At 40.0% G+C, this 22,838-nt stretch overlaps 1 protein-coding gene across 11 annotated transcripts in view; it reads right to left on the bottom strand.

Moving 5' to 3' along the window:
- STXBP5L (syntaxin binding protein 5L) overlaps nucleotides 1-22,838 on the bottom strand; it is a 421,232-nt gene that overhangs the window by 88,283 nt on the left and 310,111 nt on the right. For 7 of the 11 annotated variants that reach the window (XM_045001068.1, XM_045001063.1, XM_045001065.1 and 4 more), the window contains exons 17-19: nucleotides 16,171-16,296; nucleotides 4,700-4,851; nucleotides 2,977-3,048 (exon numbers count right to left, since the gene is read on the bottom strand). In XM_045001068.1, the coding sequence (XP_044857003.1) occupies nucleotides 2,977-3,048; nucleotides 4,700-4,851; nucleotides 16,171-16,296 (350 nt within the window). The remainder of the gene's footprint in view (nucleotides 1-2,976; nucleotides 3,049-4,699; nucleotides 4,852-16,170; nucleotides 16,297-22,838) is intronic. The other 4 variants (XM_045001069.1, XM_045001067.1, XM_045001064.1 and 1 more) reach the window with 1 other exon arrangement.

A 22,838-nucleotide genomic window follows, 5' to 3' on the forward strand; every position in this document is an offset into this window, starting at 1 on the left:
TACTGAGTATAACACATTTTATGAGAAAGTCAGTGTCAGTGTAAACAATACACAGCCACTAAAAATAAAGGAACCAAAACACATTAATATATGTTACCATTCTGAAAAACCTAAAAAGCAAATACAATTAGATTGTATCAATTCCCTTATCTTTATCCCCATTGTGCCAGCCTACTACAACAAATATGGTGCTCTACAATACAGAAACATAGGAATTGCCATAATGGATCAGACCCGTGGTCCATCCAGTCCAGAATCTTGTCTCTGACAATTACCAGCACCAGATGCTTCAGAAGAAGATGCAAAAAATCCTACAGTAGACAGCTGTGGGTTAATTTGCTCTGCATGAAGGTCTTATTCTAATTTTCACTGGTTAGCGACTGGTTTAAGTATTGAAGCATGAAATTTTTTTGCTTCCAAATTCCTTTTTGCATAAAGTATTATAACTCTGATACAATGATCCAAATGCTCTTTGAATCCTAGTAAATTCTTGACCTCATTACATCATGTGGCAATGAGTTCCACAGTCTAATTATATACTGATTGAAAAAGTATTTCCTTTTATCAGTTTTGAATTTACTACCTTTCAGTTTTATTGAGTATCTCCTTGTTCTTCTGTTGTAAGATAAAAACATAACTCCAGACCTGCTTTTTCTATACCATTCATTATCTTTTACATATATATTATCATGTCCCCTCTCTTTTTGCCTCCTTTTTAAAGTAAACAGTTAAAAAAAATGTAAAGTCTCTTGCTATGAGAATTTGTCTTTGCACTTAGTCTTCCTTGTCACCCCTCTCTGAACCACTTTTCTTCAGGAAATCTCAGGAGAATAGACACTAAAATTACATTACAGAAGGAATAGCAGTGACCACTACAATCAAGGTTGTATTTCTATTCCAAACTAAGGTCCTGATTTCAGTTGCTGAAAACTTTTTCTGAAATTTTTAATTTTCACATAGAAATTTCCTAGGCTCAATCTCTGCCCAAAGCTGAAATTTTTGGAAAACTTGAGAAGAAATTATTCAGCAAATTTTGAGTTCAAGTAGAATGAAAAAAACCCTTCTCTCCCTCCATCTTTGAGAAGATGTGCTTTTTAATGTTTTAGGCTGCAAGCAATTTTGGGTCAGGGATTGTCATTTATGATGTTTGTACAACACATACAGCAATACAAATGTTAAATAATGAACAAAATAAAATTCCTGAGGAAACGGAGAAGGCAGATGATGGAGGGAGCTTTCAGCCAGATACCCGAGTGACCAGTCAAAGTGCAAGGATTAGGTGCCTATGCTTTTAGTTAGGACAAGTCTAGGGAGATTTTAGGGAGGTCTTTTCTGATTTAGGTATTGAAGCTGGAAAGCAGACAATACATACTTTGAAAAAATTGCAGTAGCAGCTTGTTTCTCCATCTTACAGTTATAGATGAAGTAAAATTAGCAGGAATTGGGCAATTATGTTTTAAAACATTCTATGTCATAGGTTTCAGAGTAATTTGTTAGTCTCTAAGTTGCCACAAGTACTCCTGTTCTTTTTATGTCATAGGTGTTATTCCTCTCACAAATCACATTCCTTTAAACAAGTTACCAGATTTATGAGTGGTCTCATATTTAGTGAACAAATGGTTCACATTTTTAAAAGCTTCAAACATTTTACCCACTTTCAGTACAAAATCCATTGTTATGGATGGGCTAAATATTGTAGACTGGAATTGTGTGGACAGCAGGTGAAGAGCAATCAGCATGGAGAAAGGGAACAGATCATCTAGTGTAAGCACAGAACCCCATTTTAATAGCATTATGTACAAATACTTCGCAGTGGGCTATCAAGCCACTGTTCCCCATTAGTTATCTTGCCCTCATTGAGTACTTAGCTTAATTGGCCTATCCAATTCTTCTATGAAAGCTGGTTTAACAAGACTTGAGCAAGAGGCATCCTGGAGACCAGTTCATTAAGGGTATGTTCACACTTTGAACTGGAAGGTGCAACTTCCAGCTCCAGGGAAAACATATCCATGCCAGTTGTGATTGAGCCAGAGAGCTAAAAACAGAGTGTAGCCATGGCGATGCAAGCAGCTGCCCTGAGTATGTACCTGTCCAAGACGCTAAGTATGTACTCAGGGTGGCTAGCACCTCCTGACGCTCGCACGGTGGCAGCTACGTTCTATTTTTAGCATGCTAACTTGATCAGAACTAGAAATTACACCTCCAGCTTGAAAAGCAGATGTACCTTACGAGGCACACAGTAGGGCCTCATAAGTCATTTTTGCAAAATGAATTATAGCCCAGTGCATCATACACTGTGTATAAAACTGTAATTAGAATTTATACTCTACTTTATATCTTGAAAGCATATTACAAATATTAACTAATTAATCCTCACAACCCTCCTTTGAGATACATAAGTATTATAATATTTATTTTACACATGTGGAAACCAAGGCTCCGAGAGAGAGGCTCATTTGTCCAGAGCCACACAGTAAGCCAAGTACAGAGCCAGGCTCAGAACTTTGTATTCCTGGCTCCTGCGCCATAGCTTAGTTCTATAGACCACACTGGTGTTCTAAAACAGTACAATACTTATTTTATTTACAACTACACTGGGGCAGGACCATCTCAAAATAAGAGATGCTTCACGCAAGTAGATACACGTTAAAATTAACACAAAAACAATGGATGTTAGTGATCATCAGGAAGTTAACATTGCTGAATAATCCATCTTAAGGCCCAACCCCATGGTAAGTCAATGAGAGTTTTGTCATTGACTTCACTAGCAGAAGAAACAGACCTGAAATGTTGGTGTAATGAAAACAATTGTCAGCACTCAACAAAGTTTACATTTCTTGTAAAATAAAATTTAAAAAATTTGCATGCATGCTGAATGTGTTTAAAAAAACACATTACGGAGCACAAACATATGGGTTTCAGTCAGGCATATTCTGATTGTGATAAAGCTGTTTGCCTAACCTTTATAGAACTTACTCTGATAGGAAGTACGGATCCGTTTCGTTAAATCTGGATAAAAGTTAGACAGGCCACGCATGCAAAAGTTGTCTTTGGAACATGCCAGTACACCAGCATCAGCAGCAGGCAGAGGAAAAAGAGAAAAAAAAAACAGTCTAAAGTGAAAGGATGTGATATTATAACCAGCATCTAGAACAGCCAAGGTGAAGAAATTTCAGCAGATGTTTACCCTCTGGTCAGAAGATATAACAAGGAAAATAATAATCCAGAAAAGTAAAGGGTGTGGGATGGATGGTGAGAAAGCAGCTGAGGTTTTTATGAATGGTCTAAAATAGATTGTTATTTTCATTAGGTATTTATACAAGATGGGCTCAATTATAAGCTGCACAAAACAGCTGGAATGTTGCCCTAAAGGAATAGCAAAAGATTCTGCCTGACACAAAGGAATCCTCAGGTGGCACAAAGCTACCCACAGTCCCCCTCCTGTGAAGTTGCTGCAGTGTCTGGTTGAAGCATGGTTAAGAGAGCAGCAAAGTTATGCAGGGGCTGCTGTGGCCCCAGCCAGACCAGGAGCTGCTCTCATCAGCTGTGGCAAGTTTACATCATCTTTACGCTTGGCATAGTTGAGAACTGAACCTGATGGAGTTAGATATTTGTAAAATGAGATAAACAGTATTTCAGGGACAAAAGTAGAACATAGAGATTTATTTAAGTTTTAATAATTTAGAGTCCAATCTTTCTTCCACCGAAGTCAGTGGCAAAATTCCCACTGATTCCAATGAGAACATGACTGGGTGACTTAGTGTAGGACATATTGATAAACATATAGTTGTCATAAATTAATAGTACACGACAATTTACATTTTTCAAAATTCATGACTAGATTATAAACCCTGAAAGTTTACATCCAAATTGTTTTGTTACCAAACTTTAAAATTTCATAACTGTGTCTGTCAATAAGACTGTTTTAATTGTGTAAAAATGAAACATATAGACAAAATATTTTACACAAATATAAAGTATTAATTTTACTAATTTTCTGACACAAATGGAAATTTTATATTAACAGAAACATAAGGCAAAGTGTAATTGTATTGGTGGAAAATTATTTCCACTATGCAACGCTTAATGATATCTGCCATATGCTTCTTGACATAAAATTTAAAAAAAATTGCACAGACAGATTTAATAATCTTCTGTCAAGCGCCCTAGTTACTATATCCAATGGAGGAGAATAAAAATGTCTACTTCCTGTCTTAAGCTGCTTAGCTACTTAATGAAGATGTCCCTTGGATGTGTTTCTTTAGTTCGTCCTTCGACCATAAAGATTTATTTAAAGACTAAAGCATGTGACTTGGCAGAGGATACATGTTGCTTTAAAGTGAAATCTTACTTATCTGTCTGAAGCATTTGGCAACTGGAAAAAAAATCAACATATTGACTGTGCACATCATGAGTTGGCTAGCATTAAGAGAATCAGTTTTTCTAATCCTTACAATTACTTAGGGACTCAGCTAGGGAGATTACTTGCTGACCACCATCCCAAACAATTAAGCTTCGTATATAATGCTTTGCATTTGAGGAAGTTTCAGTACCTAAGGAGCAGTCAGATTTCTTTGATATGGCTCTATAAATTCCATTGGCTGGCAGATAATCATGCATTTCAAAAGCACTATAAAAAGCCGCAAGCAAGAAAACAAAGAATGAGTCAGGTTCAGAACAACTGTATTTTATCTCCTACCTGCAGTGAACTGCTTGTTTTTGCGTGGAGAACGGGGCTGACGCTGGTATGGATCACTTGATCCGTATAGGTCAATGGTTCCCATGCTCAGCAATACTGTCTTCTGCATAAAATCCACAACAGCCAAACCATTGCAGTTCCCAAATGCAACTCTGAGAAAAGAAATGTTCCTCAAAGGCATTATACTCTGGCATTATATGGTATAATTCATAGAAGTATTATTTAAAACAGCTACTACTGTGAATTTGCAATAATTTTCTAAGACCTTCTTTTCAAAGCTTAAGTTTTTAATTGTAATTATAAATGGTTTTATAATTCTGAATTCAAATAAACTTTTGTCCTAAAATGTTGTAATTAACATTATTCAAAACAGATATAGTTTACCTTAATAAACACTCACTTTGCATGTTTTATTGTTGTAATAATATCTAAATATTGCCATATGGAACAATATATTTGTTATAATTATAATCATGTGGTAGCTAATGAAAATTAAGTGCACAAATCTTACATTATATATAACTAAAGTCCTACCAAATTTATGGACATTAAAAAAAGGGTCAGAGACTGTGAAATCTAGTCTCCCCCATGAAATCTGGTCTTTTGTGTACATTTACTATAATTTTTTTGTCCTTCCTTTTCTCCCACTGTACAAAACAAGATTCCATACAGCAACCATAGAGCTACAACTACCAGGAACCACAAAAGCAGAACGTCAGTCAGTCAAAGGAGGAATATATAGCTAAATTTCATATTGTTATTTAAAAAATGCCTAAGGCTGTGATATTCAAAGCAGCACAAGAGATTTAGGTGTTCAATTCCCACCAAAATTCAATGGGAGTTGAGTGCCTGATTTAATTTGGCTCCTATGAAAACAGTTCCATAAAATCTTACAGTAGATGTTTAATATATATGTAGAAAAGCAATATAAGAGGGAGAATGGTATTATGGGAGAAGTGGAATCACTACAACAAACATATTCAATAGAAGAAATGGTTTCTCACCTCAGACAGCTGTTATTCTTTGAGATGTGTTGCGTATGTCCATCATACTAAGTGTGTGAATGCATTGTGCACCAGTGTTGGTGAGTCTTCCTTAGCAGTATCCACAGGGGAGGCCACTCCTGAACCTTGCTGTTCTTCATGCTCCATGCCAAGAGCTTCATACTGGATTCTTAGATGACAGGCTCTGAGGCATTAGGGAAGGAGGGTGGGTCGTGTAATGGACATATGCAACCCATCTCAAGGAACAGCAGTTATGAGAGGAGAGTAAACATTTTTCTTTGTGTTACTGCATATGTCCATTATACTAGGTGTCTTCCAAGCAAGTTTCTGCTGGAGGAAGGGCTAGAAATCTCATCGGACGAGGGACTGCAGGACTGCTTTCCTCAAATTCGTGTCTTCTCTTGATGTGGTAAATAATGGCATCTAGCAAAAGTGTGGACTGAAGACCATTTTGCCACCCTTCAGAGATCCATGATAAGGATGTTTCTCACAACCACTGTGGAGGTTGTGTACGCTCTGGTTGAATGCTCAGAACTTTTCATGAGGCATTATGCCCTTGATCTTGTAATATATGACAATACAGCTGGTGATCCACTTGGAAAGCCACTGCAATGTTACAGGACGCCATCCCTTCCTTCTGCATAGAAGACAAACAGCTGAGAAGAGACCCAAACAGGCTGCTTTGAGACATGCATCTGTCTGGATGAAGCGGCGGCAGAAGTGGATGGTTGGGGCCTCCTTCCTCCTTGCTTGTGTTTTTGCCTAGATCTGCTAGACTAATACTGCTGCCTTGGTTGAAACACAGGTCAAAATTTTGTTCTTTTGGGGGCTGGTGTATACAGGGGCAGGGATGTCAACACTGGCCTAGAATCTTTTAACATATGCCGTGCTTCATCCATCTTCCAGAAGAATAAGGCACAGCCTTGAAGGGGAGATCTTCAAAAATCTGTTATACTTCTACAGGGATCCCCGATAACAGGAGGCATGACAAGCATCTCATAGTTACTGCCATCACCATGACTTTGGCAGCCGAGTCTGCCACATCCAGGGAAGTCAGCAGAGCAGACAGTGCGACAACCGCATCTGTCCCCTGTGTTCTGGTCTTCACCAAGGTCCTGTCCCCCATCCCTCATTGTGTCCAGACTCCAGTCCTGTATTATTGCCCCCCATTGTTCTACCCATGTATTGCATGGTCCCTCCCCCAGCCTCACATCAGAGCCCCAGGTGGCTGGGTGCAGCTCCTCCTGAACCCTGGGTGACCTTCAGATTGACATCCAGAAGGGTTCACTTAGGATGGGAGGGCCAGAGCCAGAATCGGTGGGGCAGATAAAGCCCCATCTCACAAGTCCTACCACATGGTACTCTTAGAGATAGATCCCTAATGTGGGGTGGGGCTGGACAGAACCGCTGGCTCCTTGGGTTGGGGGATCCCAGTGGGGGTCCTTCCAGAGAAACCTGTTTATAGAGAAGCAAACTGCTATATTTTCTGCTTTGTGACCCCTAAAGGGGAACTGACCAGGAGGTAGGAGGGGGCATTCAGGAAGCCGCAGGGCAGCAGATTGTCTTGAGCAGTCACTGCTTGGAGGAAGCCCTGGATTCCCTGAAGTGGGAGACGTAGGAACCCACTTCATACTGTGAGGAGGAGTAGGATGTCAAAGCCATTCTCTTCTTAGGCTTCAGAGGCTGAGGGTACTCAAAGAACATGTCTCTCTTTGAGGACTGCCCTGGTGAGGGGGAATTCCTCCTGTCTCCATTGACAGGTAAAGGTGGGGGAACACTCCTGGACAGAGTGTTGAAGAATGACCTCTATCTGACTGAGGTGGATCCAATGCTGTGGGAAGGGTGTCTCCATGAAGATGTATCTGAGATGCTCTTCTCTTAGCTTGTTAGTTCTTGTCTTGAAGCACTGTCAAATCAGGTACTTGTCCCTGACCCTCACACAAGCACGTCAGACAGTGAGGGTGAGGGATACTCATAGCCAACGGCCTGCTACACCCAGAGTAGAGCTTGAAGCCCGGGGATCTTGGCATAAGTTCCCCCAGAACCACTTAAGCTCAGAGTTCAGACTACTGAGAGCAGGAACAAACAGAAAATAAAGAAAATGGGATCCACGGAGCCAAAATGAGTACCGCTATTACTAACAACAACTAACTATAACAGAACATTCACAGAAGGAATGCACTGACAGCATGCTCCAACCATCGACCATGGATCTGCCCTTAGACTTTCAACAAGGGTTTGTTGGGTTAAATAAGAACAGCCACAATTATATGAGATAGGATAACATTTTGTATACGGTATACAAACCTTCATGTTTCAGGGCATAGGCCAACCTCTAACTGATGGGGGTTTGCAAGGAAACTATCCCTATTGTCCATTATGGGGACTCTTGAATCTTTCTATGAAGTATCTGGTACTATCAACTGTCAGAGACAGGGATTTGGATTAGATGGACCACTGGGCTAAGCAGGTAAAGCAAGTCCTATGTTCCTACATGAATAAAAGACAAGATTGTACTAAGCGAGTAAAAGGGATCTAAATGATGCAACATAGCACTGTAGAAAAAGAAGACTGGCGCATGAACAAAACACAATCTCTTGTATGTGATTTGAGACAGCAGAAATGCTAGTCATCTGCCTTCAGAAAATGATGTGCCTGAGGCCTTTGTTGAACACAGTAAAAATAAAAAACATGTAAAGGGGCAGTGATCAGTGAGATCTTTCTGGGAACAACCGTTAAAAAAAATACTCTTAATACAATAGTAAGGACCAAGGAAGGAATGTTTCTTGCTAATAGCCAAGCATTTGGCTACAGGAGAAAATCAGAAACGAGTCCTCATCACCCTCAAAGCCATCTGACTGTTGTAAGAAGGATTTTTTAAGGGAATGGGACATTGCATGAGGCTTTCTAGATAAAGAAGGAATCTCTGGCACTGGTTTAGCATAAGGACGATCAGGCCCAGAAAGCAAAGACAGAGAGGTACAGTAAAGGTGGTTTAAGCCCAAGAGCTGCAGGGAGGTTGTTGGTAGGGAAGCCCGGACCTTCCCACTTCACCAGGCTCCCACCCAGGGCCCTCTGAGGGCTGTCAGTGATCTGACAGCCAAGGGTGCTTAAGGGACAGCCCCTCTCTGGGCCATTTCCTATCTTCCCACCTGTGACTGTCCCCAGGTCACTGGTTGGGTTAAGGTGGTGTGAAGGGTGCCTGCTCACCACAAAGCACCTTCTGCGGTCAGTGTACAGTGTGGTAGCTCTCCTTCTCAAATGGCAGCTGCCTCCTCCTGTGGTATGGTCCAGCCTCCAGGGCCAGCTCAGTCCAAGGGCTTTCCCCTGCTGGGGTAGTCCAAACAAAAACAAAAGGGATTACCGAAGTCCAGAGTTCATATGAGGGGAGAGGGAAATGTTGTTCTGTCAGGCTACCTCTGTGGCAGGTTCTCCCTTCTCTCTGGAAGAGACCTTTGGGCAGTTGTCTTAGGGAGAGATTCTACCTTCCCTCAGGCTCTCCTCTGCTGGAGCAGCAGCTTGCAGGTCCCTAGTCTGCCACCAAAAGAGAGGTTCCCCCATCTTTTAACTCCTCCTCCAGTTGGAGCATTTCCTACACTCGTGGTGGAGTGGGGCTGGCTGGGCCCAAAGTAATTCCTTAACCCCTTGTTGCCCAGTGTTGGGTTTATACACCCCATCACAGCATCCTAAGAATATAAACCCACTGCTTGTGAGCACTGCTTTACAGCATATCCTCATATGCTGGCATATTCTATGGTCAAACAACTGAATGGAGCCCAAAAAACAGATTTCCTGAGGAAGAATTTCTGGCAAAGAAGGTTGCAGGCCCTATGATAAATATCTATACAGGTTACATATCAGCATAATAGATATAAACCTGGCCACCACTGTCTGGGTTTCTGACAGAATTTTTTTCAAGAAAGCATTAATGACCTCTAGCCAGTCTGAAGAGCATAATTAAGCTTTCCTGAATTAGATAGGTTTTTATTCTATTGGTTCTCAGTTTTATTCTTTCTAAAGCACTTCCATAATTTAGCTGCTTCAGACTAGACAGGTGAGGTTTCATATTCAACTTAGGAAACAGAAAAACCTACTCAAACTCCTTACACGTTCATGTGGGGTGCCATCAGAATTTTGGGGGATCATTAGTAAAATAAACCCTTACCAACTTGTTAAAAAAAAAAATCAGTGCACCTGTTCAATATGTTTTAAAAAAACTTTGTAAGTGGTCCAAATCAAAATCTGTGAGCTAAAGGGTCATAGATTTTTTTTTATAATAGTAAAAGGATTTCCCCCACTTTCTTTATACTTGAAAACAGTTTAACTGTTTTTGCTCAAATTTCCCAAAACACTTGACGCCCCTCAGGCAGAGATCAGACCTAGAAAATTTCACCCCAACGATGAAAGTTTGAAAAAGTTATAAGCAACTGCAAAAGAAAAACTCTTTAGATTGACAGTGGCCAAACTTAACTACAGATGCGTTAGAGAGACAAGTTGGGTGAGGTAATATCTTTTATTGGACCAACTTCTGCTGGTCAGAGAGACAAGCTTTCAAGCTACACAGAGCTCTTCCTCAGGACACACACGGCTACAACAATGCATATAGGTGTGTTATGCATTCCAGCTATACAATATTGACTATAAAGAAGGAGGCTTAATAATATCTTTGACAGAGGAACAATATAATTAGGAGAAGATTACTACTACCAGACCTAAAGGCAAATAAATAATTTCTATGTCTTCTGTATACAATCATAAACCTAATAAAGAGTTCAGAGGGAATTTCTTATTTCCCACTGGCTACTGTAGTTACTAACTACTAAGAAAGGACTGGTACTAAAAGAAACTGCATTTTACATGCCGCATACTATTCAAACTCCGCCGTTGCTTGGTCCCAAGCCCAAGATGCGAAAGGAGGAGGGTTGTGCGTTGGGCTGGCAACCCACCATGTAAAAAACAAGCGCTACAGAAACGTCAACCAAATCTTCAGAAATTCATAAAATTGTGGGTAGCCAGCCGGAGATTCAGGCAGTAATGCCAAATATGACAAACGGGGATCAAAGCCGAAAGGAAGTCCCTGTTTCGATGGAGTCTCTGGTCAAACCCAAAAAACAAATAAAGATAGCGGTATGGAATGTTCGAACAATGTATGAAACAGGGAGAACAGCATCAGTAACAAAGGAAATGAGAAAATATGGCATTAACATTCTTGGGATCAGTGAGATGAGGTGGACAGACACTGGTATGTTAATACTGGACTCTGGTGAGACAATTTTTTATTCAGGATGCATAGATGGATATCACCATGAAGGGGTGGGCAACATTGTCAACAAAGAGACGAGAAAGAGTTTGTTAGGATGGAGTCCTGTTACCTCCAGAATAATAAGAGCGAGATTCTTCTCCAGATATGCGATGACTACCATCATCCAATGTTATGCACCTACTGAACAAGCTGAGGAGGAGGAAAAAGACTTGTTCTATATCAGACTTCAGGAAGAGATCCTTAAGACCCCATGCCACGACATCCTGATTTTGATGGGCGACTTCAATGCTAAAGTCAGTTCCAGCAATGCCGGGTATGAAGCATGCATGGGGCGGGAAGGAGTTGGAGAGAGAAATGACAACGGTCAACGATTTGTAGACTTATGTCTTGAGAATGGACTGGTGATAGGTGGAACAATCTTCCAACATAAGACAATACACAAGCTGACGTGGATATCACCGGATGGGAAAACCAGGAACCAAATTGATCACATTGCAATCAATCGGAAGTGGAGAGGGTCACTGCTGGATACTAGAGTATCAAGAAGTGCAGATGTAGGTGGTGACCATCATCTTGTATTGAGCAAGCTTCAGATAAAATTGAGAAAGATGAAGAAAGTTTATGGGCAACAAATTTTCGACTCAAGGAAGTTGGAAGAACCGCCGGTAAAGGCACAGTTCATATTGGAGCTCTCAAAAAAGTTTCAACTTCTAAATGACTTGCGAACTGGTAATATAAACACTTTTTGTGACAACGTCGAGAAGGCATATGTAGAGAACAGCAAGACAGTGCTTGGCTACAAGAGAAGAGAGCGGAAAGTATGGATTTCAGATCACACATGGAAACTCATTGAGGAGAGGAAGACAGCAAAACTATGCATGCTAACTGGAAGGGATGAACAACAGAAAGCTGCGAACAAAGAATATAGGGAGAAAAACAAAGCTGTGAAGAGAAGTGCCTGAAAAGACAAAAGGGATTATATTACCAGTCTGTCAAGAGAGGCACAGTCAGCAGCCGCGTGGGGTGACACAAGAACTGTGTATAGAATCACGAGGACTTTGACAGGAGGGTTCAGCAATAGGTCAACAGCGGTTAGAGGAAAGAATGGGAGAATATTGATAGAAGAGAAAGAACAAATCAATCGATGGGCAGAGCATTTTAGAGAGACTTTAAATAGATCAAATCCTGAAGAGGTAGTTGAAATAGAGGAAACGAGTTTTCAGATGGAGGTAGAATGTGGGCCTATCATAGAGCGAGAGATAGAAGAGGCTATTAGACAGACAAAAGCAAACAGGGCACCAGGTGAAGATAGAATAACTGCAGAAATGCTAAAAGCCGACCTGAATATGAGTGCCGGGATTCTAAAGGAGCTATTCAACAAGGTGTGGGAAGAAGAGAAGATACCTGAAGCATGGAAGAAAGGTATCATTGTGAAATTACGAAAGAAGGGTGATTTGTCTTGGTGTGATAATTGGAGAGGTATAAACTTACTATCAGTGCTCGGGAAGGTTTTCTGCAGAGTTTTGTTGCAGAGAATAAGACGAGCAGTAGAAGAGATCCTGAGGGAAGAACAAACAGGATTTAGGAGTGGGAGAGGATGCGTTGATCAGATATTTGTACTACGTACGATAATGGAACAATCTCTTGAATGGAACTCGCCACTGTTCATTAATTATCTCGATTTCGAGAAGGCATTTGATAGTGTCCACCATCCATCTCTCTGGAATATCTTAAAAATATATGGATTCCCTTCGAAAGTGATTAACATCTTCAAAGATATGTATGCCGGCAATAAGTGTTGTGTTCACCATGAAGGACAGCAGAGCGAGTGGTTCCATGTGAGAACGGGAGTTAGACAAGGGTGCGTTATTTCGCCCATTCTATTTCTTGTGGTCATAGATTGGGTGATGCGGAAAGCCACTGAAGATAGGCCAAGAGGGATCGCATGGGGACCCTCTGGTCATATTGAAGACTGTTACTTTGCGGATGACATCACCCTGATTTCAAGCTCTCAGACGGACCTCCAAGAGAAGACTGATAGAGTAGGTAGAGTAGCAAGGTGCGTAGGACTTAATATCCATGCCGGTAAGAGCAAAATAATGAAAGTAAAAACAGCCAGCTCAACGAAGACAGTGTTATGTGACGTAGAATTGGAGGAGGTGAACGACTTCAAATATCTTGGTAGTTACATATCGGCTGATGGCAATATTCAGAAGGAGATATCTACCAGAATCGGTCTTGCAGCAAATGCATTCTATAGACTTCAGACTATTTGGAGGTCAACCATCTTGCAAATGAAAACCAAGGTAGAGATCTATAGGTCGAACGTCCGCTCTGTGTTGCTCTATGCGGCGGAAACATGGAGGACCAACAAGAAGATAGAAAGTCGGCTTCGGGGCTTTGAAGGAAGGAGTCTTAGGCGAATTCTTAACATACATTGGCCGCAGCGTATCACCAATGTTGAAGTGAGCCGATTAACGGGGATCAACAATATAGTGGATGAAGCCAAACAACGAAAATGGAGGTGGCTGGGGCATGTGTTGAGAATGGATGCTGACAGACACCCTCGTATTGCCCTACGATGGACACCACAAGGAAGAAGGAGGAGAGGTAGACCATTGGGGACGTGGCGAAGGACCATTGAAGAGGAAATGAAAGGTATGGGAATGAAGTGGGATGAAATCTGCTGTCTCGCTCAAGAACAAAATGAATGGAGGAGAGTGGTTGGCGCCTTATGCTCCACAGGGAGTGAATAAGAAGAAGAAAAATACTATTCAACTTCTTAAAGCTGATTTTTTTGGGGGGAGGGAGGAATGCTTGTGCTTTTCATTAATTAATTTAATATTTTTCATAATAGCAAGGCTAAAATCTTGATCAGACATTTCTTGGCAGTTAAAATTGGGAGGGGCTGAGGACCTTGGGCTCAGGTGGTGGGCTAGGGAACACACAAACTGGTCATTCATTTTCAGGAAAGGCCTTCTTAGTTCGTCATTGTTTAAATTTAATTTAATATTTTTATATATTTTAAAATATACTAAGATATACCTGCAGAATTTTGCCACACTTTTTTCTACTTTTATAACAAAAACCAGTAGTGTGATGATTCTCTTTAATTGCATGAAAGTGTAAATATTTCGAATTTGCAGCTTGCAAGAGCTCAGTGTAAACAAAAATCAAGTGAAATATATTTAATTTCATAACACATCAACTGCCTTATGTTTGTTGAGTGTAAGGTGTTTTTTAACCTTTGTTTTTATACATGCTTTGTACCTGTAGTAATGGTGTGACAGCTGTGAAGCTGCTATGTACTACTCTATGTATGAACATGGATATGTAATAAAGGTAAGACTATTGTACATGGCCTGCTCAGTGAGATAAAGTTACTGTATAAGTAGGCATACATGATGGAAGTAAGGGTGCTTGAAGTGGTTTCCATTATATACAGGGTTTGCAGTTTGGTTCAATGGCTCTCAGCACCCTCACTATGAAAATTGTTCCAGCGCCCCTGTAACGATGGTGGATTATCAGAATTTCCTGTATGACTGCACTGATCTAATTTAATAGGGGGTCGTGGGAAGAATATACAGGAAGGCAACACAATGGTCCCACATAAGCAACCTCCCAACAAACACCGGGGGAAATTACAAGATAATGGCCTATTTCCAGGCTCTGGGATGAAGTGACAGCTGTTTTCCCAGGGTGGGAGGCCAGAGATCAAAAGAACATGAAAGAGTTAAAAAGTATCCTGAGGAAGAGAAGGGGCTGTCACTTTTCAAAAGCTGCGTAGGGAGACAGGTTGACACAGAGATACTCTGTAGAGGCAGTCTAAAGCAGTCAGGCCTTCCCAGATCAAGGGAATGGTAAACCTTAGGGAAAAGCTCAATATGCATACAATCAGTTTCATTATTTTTAAGATCTGTATTCTCTGAAAAGCTTTTGTTCTGAATAAACAATATTTTGCTTCAAAGAGGCTGGCTGGTCACCCTAGGTGCTGCAACTAGGGGTGCTGGAGGTGCTGCCGCACTCCCTGGCTTTAAGTTGTTTCCACCATATACAGGGTTTACAGTTTGGTTCAATGGCTCTCAGCACCCCCACTATGCAAATTGTTCCAGCACTCTTCCTGCTCGCTGCTTACCACTGTCATTGCTCCCAGAGAATACAACAGAATTGCAGCTGCTGGCCATAAATCTTGCAGCTGCTGGCCATAAATCAGAGTGCTGAGGTAATCATGGTTAGTACCAGGGCACTGCAACCCAGGGCCCAGACTGAGGATGGAGAAATGAGTGATTCCACCCAGAAACAGGTGATGGCTAGACCTGGAAAGGGGTGCACTCAGTGAGATCAGGAAGGGCCAAAGATGAAGTTTGCCTAGGTATTGTGAAAAATGCATTCTGGCAAAGGTAAAATTAATGAAATTTCTAGATTTTATGACTAGGAGCTGACGAATACCTCAGGACAGACAAATATTTTCACACTAATACAAAGGTTATGGCTGAGATTTTCAAAGGGGCTTCTGAGGGGCACGTGCTCAAATTTATACTGAAAGTCAGTAAGAGCTGGGCACCTAATTCCCTGAGGCCCCCTTAGAAACACCAAGCTATACCTTTATACCTGAGTGATATCTTCTCTACCAGAAACAAACTTGTAAAGACTCTTTTCTTGATTTGATAGACATATGCAACACCCATTAGTATTACATGGAATCAAATGGGATGTGCTGGTTGGAAAGGATACATGGCCAGTGCATCCCCACCACAACCTTTTCCAGCTGGTTTTCTGTGGAGACCTAGCCATAAATGAAAACTGTCCCTTCTGACAAGTACCCAAATGAAGGCAGCAGTGACACCAATGCCTGCCTTCTATCAAGGTATCACAGGGAGGTCTAATTTACACCCCCTTGTGCCATCTGCAGGTAATCTGGTGATTATTTTAAGATATCTTTAAAAAATTATAACTCAGAAAGGTAATTAGGTTTTGATTAAAAGGACAGGGATATTATATGAAAGATGCAATCATGAGAATGTCAGATGAACTTCTCATCTTGCATCCTTTATGCAGGTTACTTGTTCTTGTAATTTTTTACCTAAGAACTAAGCTTAAAGCAACTTTTGATTTTTCATGGTGACTTTTAAGTATAACTGAAAACATACATTGCTTAGCTGAGTAAAGAATAAATCAATACAACATGATTTTTAGTTACTTACAGTCCATAGGCTGAGTTTACGGCCAGACTGGTGATTTGTTGTGGAGGCTCACCATCCACCCACACCAACTGAATAACAAGTTCTGCTTGGTACCCAGGAGGCATTCGCACAGGTCGAGTCTTAACACTAAGAAGAAAAAGGGACACAAAACAGAAACACATAAACAAAACGATTAGGGCACAATAATAGAAACTATTTACCCTGAGGAGATAATAGTGAAGCCAACTTCTCTTGTAGGACTGGATCAACACTGAAAAGGAATTCCCACCATACTTTTAATATAATTGTAGATTAAGACTATATGTTCCACTTAGAGCTGTGTAGCGAAGGAAAATTTCATTTCATGGAGGGTTTCAATGAGGTTTCAGATTAGGAATGAAACCTGAAAATGTCAAAATTCTCCACAAAAGAAAATACCAAATTTTTGTTTGTTTGTTTTGGGTCAATTGAAATGTTTCATTTCAACAACATTGTTTTGTTTCATTACAAATTCAACTTTTGAAAATGTATAATATAGAGTGGAAAATAAAACAATTTAGAAACAAAGTCATTTCAAAAGAAAAAATTGAAACATTTAATTCCAAAAAAGTGTCGAAATGGGACATTTCAACATTGTTGGAAATAGTTTCCCCATTTTTCCCAAAACAACATTTCTGCTAAATCAACAATCAGTTTGTGAATAATTTCTATTTCAGTGGAACTGCATTTTCTGATAGAAAATGAAATGATTGTGTCAAAGTTTTTCCAACCAAGCTCTAGTTCCAATCCAACGATAAAGAACCAACCCTGTAAAATTGTTTGTGGTACTCCTTGCTCTCTGTCATGCCTATGCTTAATTCCTCTACCTTCTCCTGCACATAACACATGCAGCTCCTGGGATGCAAATTTCTGTGTCCATGGACCCCGATCTGTAGATCTATAGATCCTGCTGTAACCCAATCCTAACTAGATAAGTGCTTAAATTAATTATTATTATGGGGAATTCTATTCAGTGATGACTGTTAAAATCTGAGAAATTCAAGAGTGGCTGTGCTTTAAAAGGCCACATAAAATGTTGCTTCACCTTTTAATTTCCCCTTCTTATCTATCTAGCCCAGGGATTGGCAACTTTTGGCACACAGCCCATCAGGGAAATCCGGTGGCGGGCCGGGACGGTTTGTTTACCTGCAGTGTCCACAGGTTCGGCTGATAGCAGCTCCCACTGGCCACAATTCACCGGTCCAGGCCAATGGGGGCTGCAGGAAGCGGCAGCCAGCACATCCCTCAGCCTGCGCTGCTTCCCGCAACCCCCATTGGCCTGGAACGGCAAAATGTGGCCAGTTGGAGCTGCGATCGGCTGAACCCGCGGACAATGCAGGTAAACAAACCGTCCCGGCCCGCCAGCAGATTTCCCTGATGGGCCGCGTACCAAAGGTTGCCGATCCTTGATCTAGCCGCATTTTTATATAGTGCTCATCTCTGTGGTATCTGGATACCTACAACTCATGAATCAGGCAAAGGCTCCATCTCTCCTTCAATCCAACTAACCTGTTTTGTTAACTCTCCTTCCTTTGAGTACAATCACCTAGTCGCTAATCTAGCCTTGAAGACTGAATGGATTCTTATAAGAAAGACAAGGTGGGTGAGGTAATATATTTTATTGGACCAACTTATGCTTGCGAAGGAGACAAGCTTTCAAGCTACAAAGAGCTTTTTACATAGGCTTCCTATACAGAGTTTGGTGCAGTTAGCAGTCTCTTTTCATGCGTTGTTATGGAAGGTGCAAAGCAGGTCCCAGAGGTGTACCAAAGACACTGTGAAAAGATTATTCTTCACCTACCGTATGGCTGCTTTGTCTTTTTAGTACCTTTCTTTGCTGACTGGTAGAATGTATTTATCATCTTCAAATATTGTATTGAAGACAATGTCCAATTTGTCTTAAATGCTGCAGTTTAAAATACCAGACACGCTCTTAAAATTATTTAAAATTCCAGTGGTATAAACCACACTTTATTAATCATAGTTTTTAACTCTCCTGAGCTTATTAAAGATGCTGTATATGTTCCTCACTTCAGTATTTACTCTTTAACAAGAAATGTATATTTTTCTTTGTAACTGAATTTCTTTACAGTAGTGGTTACTTATCAGATTGCAATGAATGTTATTTTATTGAAAATAATTATGTACTGTTAACAGTGAAAATACAAATCAAAATGAGCATCTGATAGATTTGGCCTCATTTTTGTAATACTACTCAGTTCTTATGGGGCATGTAAACTATACAAATTATGGGTCAATTTAATCCATGTTGTATCTCTACTGACTTCGATGTAGTTACACCAGGGATGCAGATGGGCATTGTTTTTAAGGATCTATACTTTTCTTATTGTTTATTGTTTCATATCTATGAAAAATTATATCTTCTCTTGGGGTGGATAAAGTGGTTTCTGGTAGGCAAGTTTTTCTTTTCAGCAAAACTCAAAAGTGGAACCCAAATAGTATAATAATCTTAGCTCATGTTTGGCTAAATTTTATAACTTTCTATTATCACCTTCAAAATCAACAGTACAGCAGTTTAAAGTAATGTTGGCTCACTGATAATAAATCATTATGGGCTGGGTCTTTTTGTTTATATTGGACCTATAACTTAGATACATAGATTCTAAGGCAGTGGGGACCATTATAACCATCTAGTCTGACCTCTTGTATAGCACACACCATAAAACTTCTCCAAAATAATTCCTAGAGTATCTTTTTTAGAAAAACACACGATCTTAATTTAAAAATTGTCAGTGATGGAGAATTCACCACGATCCTTGGTAAATTGCTCCAATGGTTAATTACTCTCACCATTAAAAATGTGTGCCTTGTTTACAATCTGAATTTGTCTAGCTTCACACCCTAGCCACTGGATTGTGTTATACCTTTCCCTGTTAGACTGAAGAGCCCGTTATTAAATAATTTTTCCTCAGATAGGTATTTGTAGACTGTAATCAAGTCATTCCTTAACCTTCCCTTGTTCAGATAAATAGACTGAGGTCCCTGCATCTGTCGCTATGAGGCATGTTTTCTAATTTTTTAATCATTCTTATGGCTCATCTCTGAACCCTCTTCAATTTATCAACATCCTTCTTGAACTGTGTACACCATAACTGGACACAGTATTCCAGCAGCAGTCACATCAGTGCCAAATACAGAGGTGAAAAAACTTCTTTACTCCTACTCGAGATTACTCTGTTTATGACCCTCAGGATTGCATTAGCTCTTTTCACCACAGCATCACACTGGGAGCTCATATTCTGCTGCTTATTCTGCCCATCCCCAAATCTTTTTCAGAATCACTGCTTCCTATGGTAGAGCCCCCCATTCTGTAAGTATGACATACAGAAGAACTTCAGAGTTACGAAAACCTCAGGCATGTTCAGAATTCTGAACAATACATTATGGTTGTTCTTTCAAAAGTTTTACAACTGAACACTGACTTAATGCAGCTTTAAAACTTTCTATGCAGAAGAAAAATGTTGCTTTCCCTTTTTTCCCCAGTTGTTTACGTTTAACACAGTGCAGTACTGTATTTGCTTTTTTTTGTTCCTGCTGCTGCCTGATTGTATACTCCCGGTTCCAAATGAGGTGTGTGGTTGACTGGTTAGTTCGTAACTCTGGTGTTCATAATTCTGAGGTTCTGCTGTACATTCTTTGTTCCCTCATGTATATATTTACATTTAGCTGTATTAAAACCCATATTGTTTGCTCGTGCCCAGTTTACCAAATGGTCTACAGTGCTCTGAATCAATGACCTGTCCTCTTCATTATTTACCACTCCCCCAATTTTTGAGTCATTTGCAAACTTTATGAGTGATGATTTTGTGTTTTCTTCCAGGTGATTTATAAAGATGTTAAATAATTTAGGGCCAAGAACTGATACCTGAAGGACCCCACTGGAAACAGATCTATTTAATTTTGATTCCCCATTTATAGTTATATTGTGAGACCTATAAGTTAGCCAGTTTTTAATCTATTTCATGTGTCCCCGTGTTAATTTTATATTGTTCCAGTTTTTCAGTCAAACTTTTGTGTGGTAGCAAGTCAAATGCCTTACTGAAGTCTAAGTATATTACATCAACATTACTACCTTTACTAATCAAACTTGCAATCTCATCAAAAAAGATATTAAGTTAGTTTAATAGGATCTCTTTTCCATAAACCCATGCTGATTTGCATTAATTACATGACCTTGCTTTAATTGTTTATTAATCAAGGCTTGTATCAGCCACTCCATTATCATGCCTGGGATTGATGTCAGGCTGACAAGCCTATAATTACCCAGATCATCCTATTTACTCTTTTAAAAAATTGTCCATTAGCTTTCTTTCAGTGTTTTGGAACTTCCCCGGTGCTCCAAAACTTATTGAAAATTAAAATTAACAGCTCAGCAAGCTCCTAAGGCAGTTCTCTTAAAAATCCTGGAGGCAAGTTATCTGGCCCTGTTATTTAAAAATATGTAACTTTAGTAGCTTTTGTTTAATAATAGTGGAATGGAAAGAGCATTATCATCACCATATGATGAATCTGCATCATTTATTGTCCCTAAATAGAGAACAAAAATATTTATTGAAAACGTCTGTCTTTTCTGAATTATTATTGATAATTCTGCCATTTTCATCTAGTAATAGACCAAAACCATTGTCAGGATTTTTTGTGTGTGTTCCTAATATATTTAAAAAACTTCTTATTGTCCTTGACTCTGCTGGCAATAGATTCCTAACTTCTAATTTATATTCATTATCATCTTCCTCTTTCTTCCATTTGTTATATATTTTTATTTTGTACAGCTGCCTTCACATCTCCTCTAAACTAGGTCAGTTTTTTAACCAGCACAACCTTCTTCCTCTCTTGTAGGATTGTGGCTTTTTGGATATCTAGTAAGGTGCTCTGAAATGATTCCCAATTATCATTCAGTAGGAGAATTGCCAGCAGATCGAGGGACGTGCTCATTCCCCTCTATTCGGCATTGGTGAGGCCTCATCTAGAGAACGGTGTCCAGTTTTGGGCCCCACACTACAAGAAGAATGTGGAAAAATTGGAAAGAGTCCAGTGGAGGGCAACAAAAATGATTAGGGGGCTGGAGCACATGACTTATGAGGAGAGGCTGAGGGAACTGGGATTGTTTAATCTGCAGAAGAGAATAATGAGGGGAAGGTAATAAAAGGAGATATACCAATCTCCTAGAACTGGAAGGGACCTTGAAAGGTCATTGAGTCCAGCCCCCTGCCTTCACTAGCAGGACCAATTTTTGCCCCAGATCCCTAAGTGGCCCCCTCAAGGATTGAACTCACAACCCTAGGTTTAGCAGGCCAATGCTCAAACCACTGAGTTATCCCTCCCACCAACTGATAGCTGCTTTCAACTACCTGAAAGAGGGGTTCCAAAGAGGATAGATCTAGACTGTTCTTGGTGGTAGCAGATGACAGAACAAGGAGTAATGGTCTCAAGTTGCAGTTGGGGAGGTTTAGGTTGGATATTAGGAAAAACTTTTTCACTAGGAGGGTGGTGATGCACTGGAATGGGTTATCAAGAGAGGTGGTGGAATCTCCTTCCTTAGAGGTTTTTAAGGTCAGTCTTGATAAAGCCCTGGCTGGGATGATTTAGTTGGGGATTGGTCCTGCTTTGAGCAGGGGGTTGGACTAGATGACCTCCTGAGGTCCCTTCCAACCCTGATATTCTACGATTCTATGATCATATTTTTCTGATTCAATTCTTTCTCCTAGCTGATTTGGCTCATAATTGTTTTCAGCTTTGGAAAATTGGCCCTATTAAAGCACCAAGTGTATATATTGCTGGTCTAGATTTTACTCTGCTTGACATTATAAAAGTGATCAAGTCATAATCACTTGTACCTAAGCTACCATTAACTTCTTTATCCGTTAAGATAAGGTCTAATACAGAATTCCCCCATGTAGGCTGCAGCACTTTTTGAGTTAGGAACTTGTCATCTATAATGTTTAGAAATTCCATGGATGTTTTAGTATTGCCAGCATGAAACCTCCAGTTTATGCCACTCAGATTGAAGTCTCCCATGATCACACAGTTTTTTCCCCTACACATTATAGATAGGTGTGTTAGGAGGTGCTTATCTTGTTCTCTAATGAGATTTGGTGGTCTGTAGCAAACACCTACTTGTACCCCATTTTGTGCTTTATCTGTTAGGACATTGATCCATAAGAATTCAAGATAATTTTCTTCCAAGTTATCAGTGACTCAGAAACAAGTAATGCCATTTTTGATGTAAAATGTCACTCCCCCTCCCTTTTTGCTCACTTGATCCTTTCTAAATAGGTTATAACCATTGATTTTAACATTCCAATTGTGAGAATCATCCCATTAGGTTTCAATAATATCAACTAGATCAAGTGAGCAATTCCAGTTCCTCGTTTGTTAGCCAGGCTCTTAGCATTATTGTATAGGCCATTAAAGACTTTCTTCTCATCATGTTCTTCGGTTCCTTGATTAATTTTGTTCTCAACATCTCAAATTTGCGCTAAATGCTCACATTTTCCCTCTTTTTACCTTCCCTTTTTGCTATTAGTTTAATCCCCTCCTGACTACTCTAGCCAGCCTGTCCCCAAGGAGATTCTTCCATTTAATAAGTTAGTTTAACAAACTATGAAGTATATGACCATAATGGAGAG

The sequence above is a fragment of the Mauremys mutica genome, chromosome 1 (genome assembly GCF_020497125.1).
Source record: "Mauremys mutica isolate MM-2020 ecotype Southern chromosome 1, ASM2049712v1, whole genome shotgun sequence".
In the NCBI taxonomy this organism is placed as follows: Eukaryota; Metazoa; Chordata; order Testudines; family Geoemydidae; genus Mauremys; species Mauremys mutica.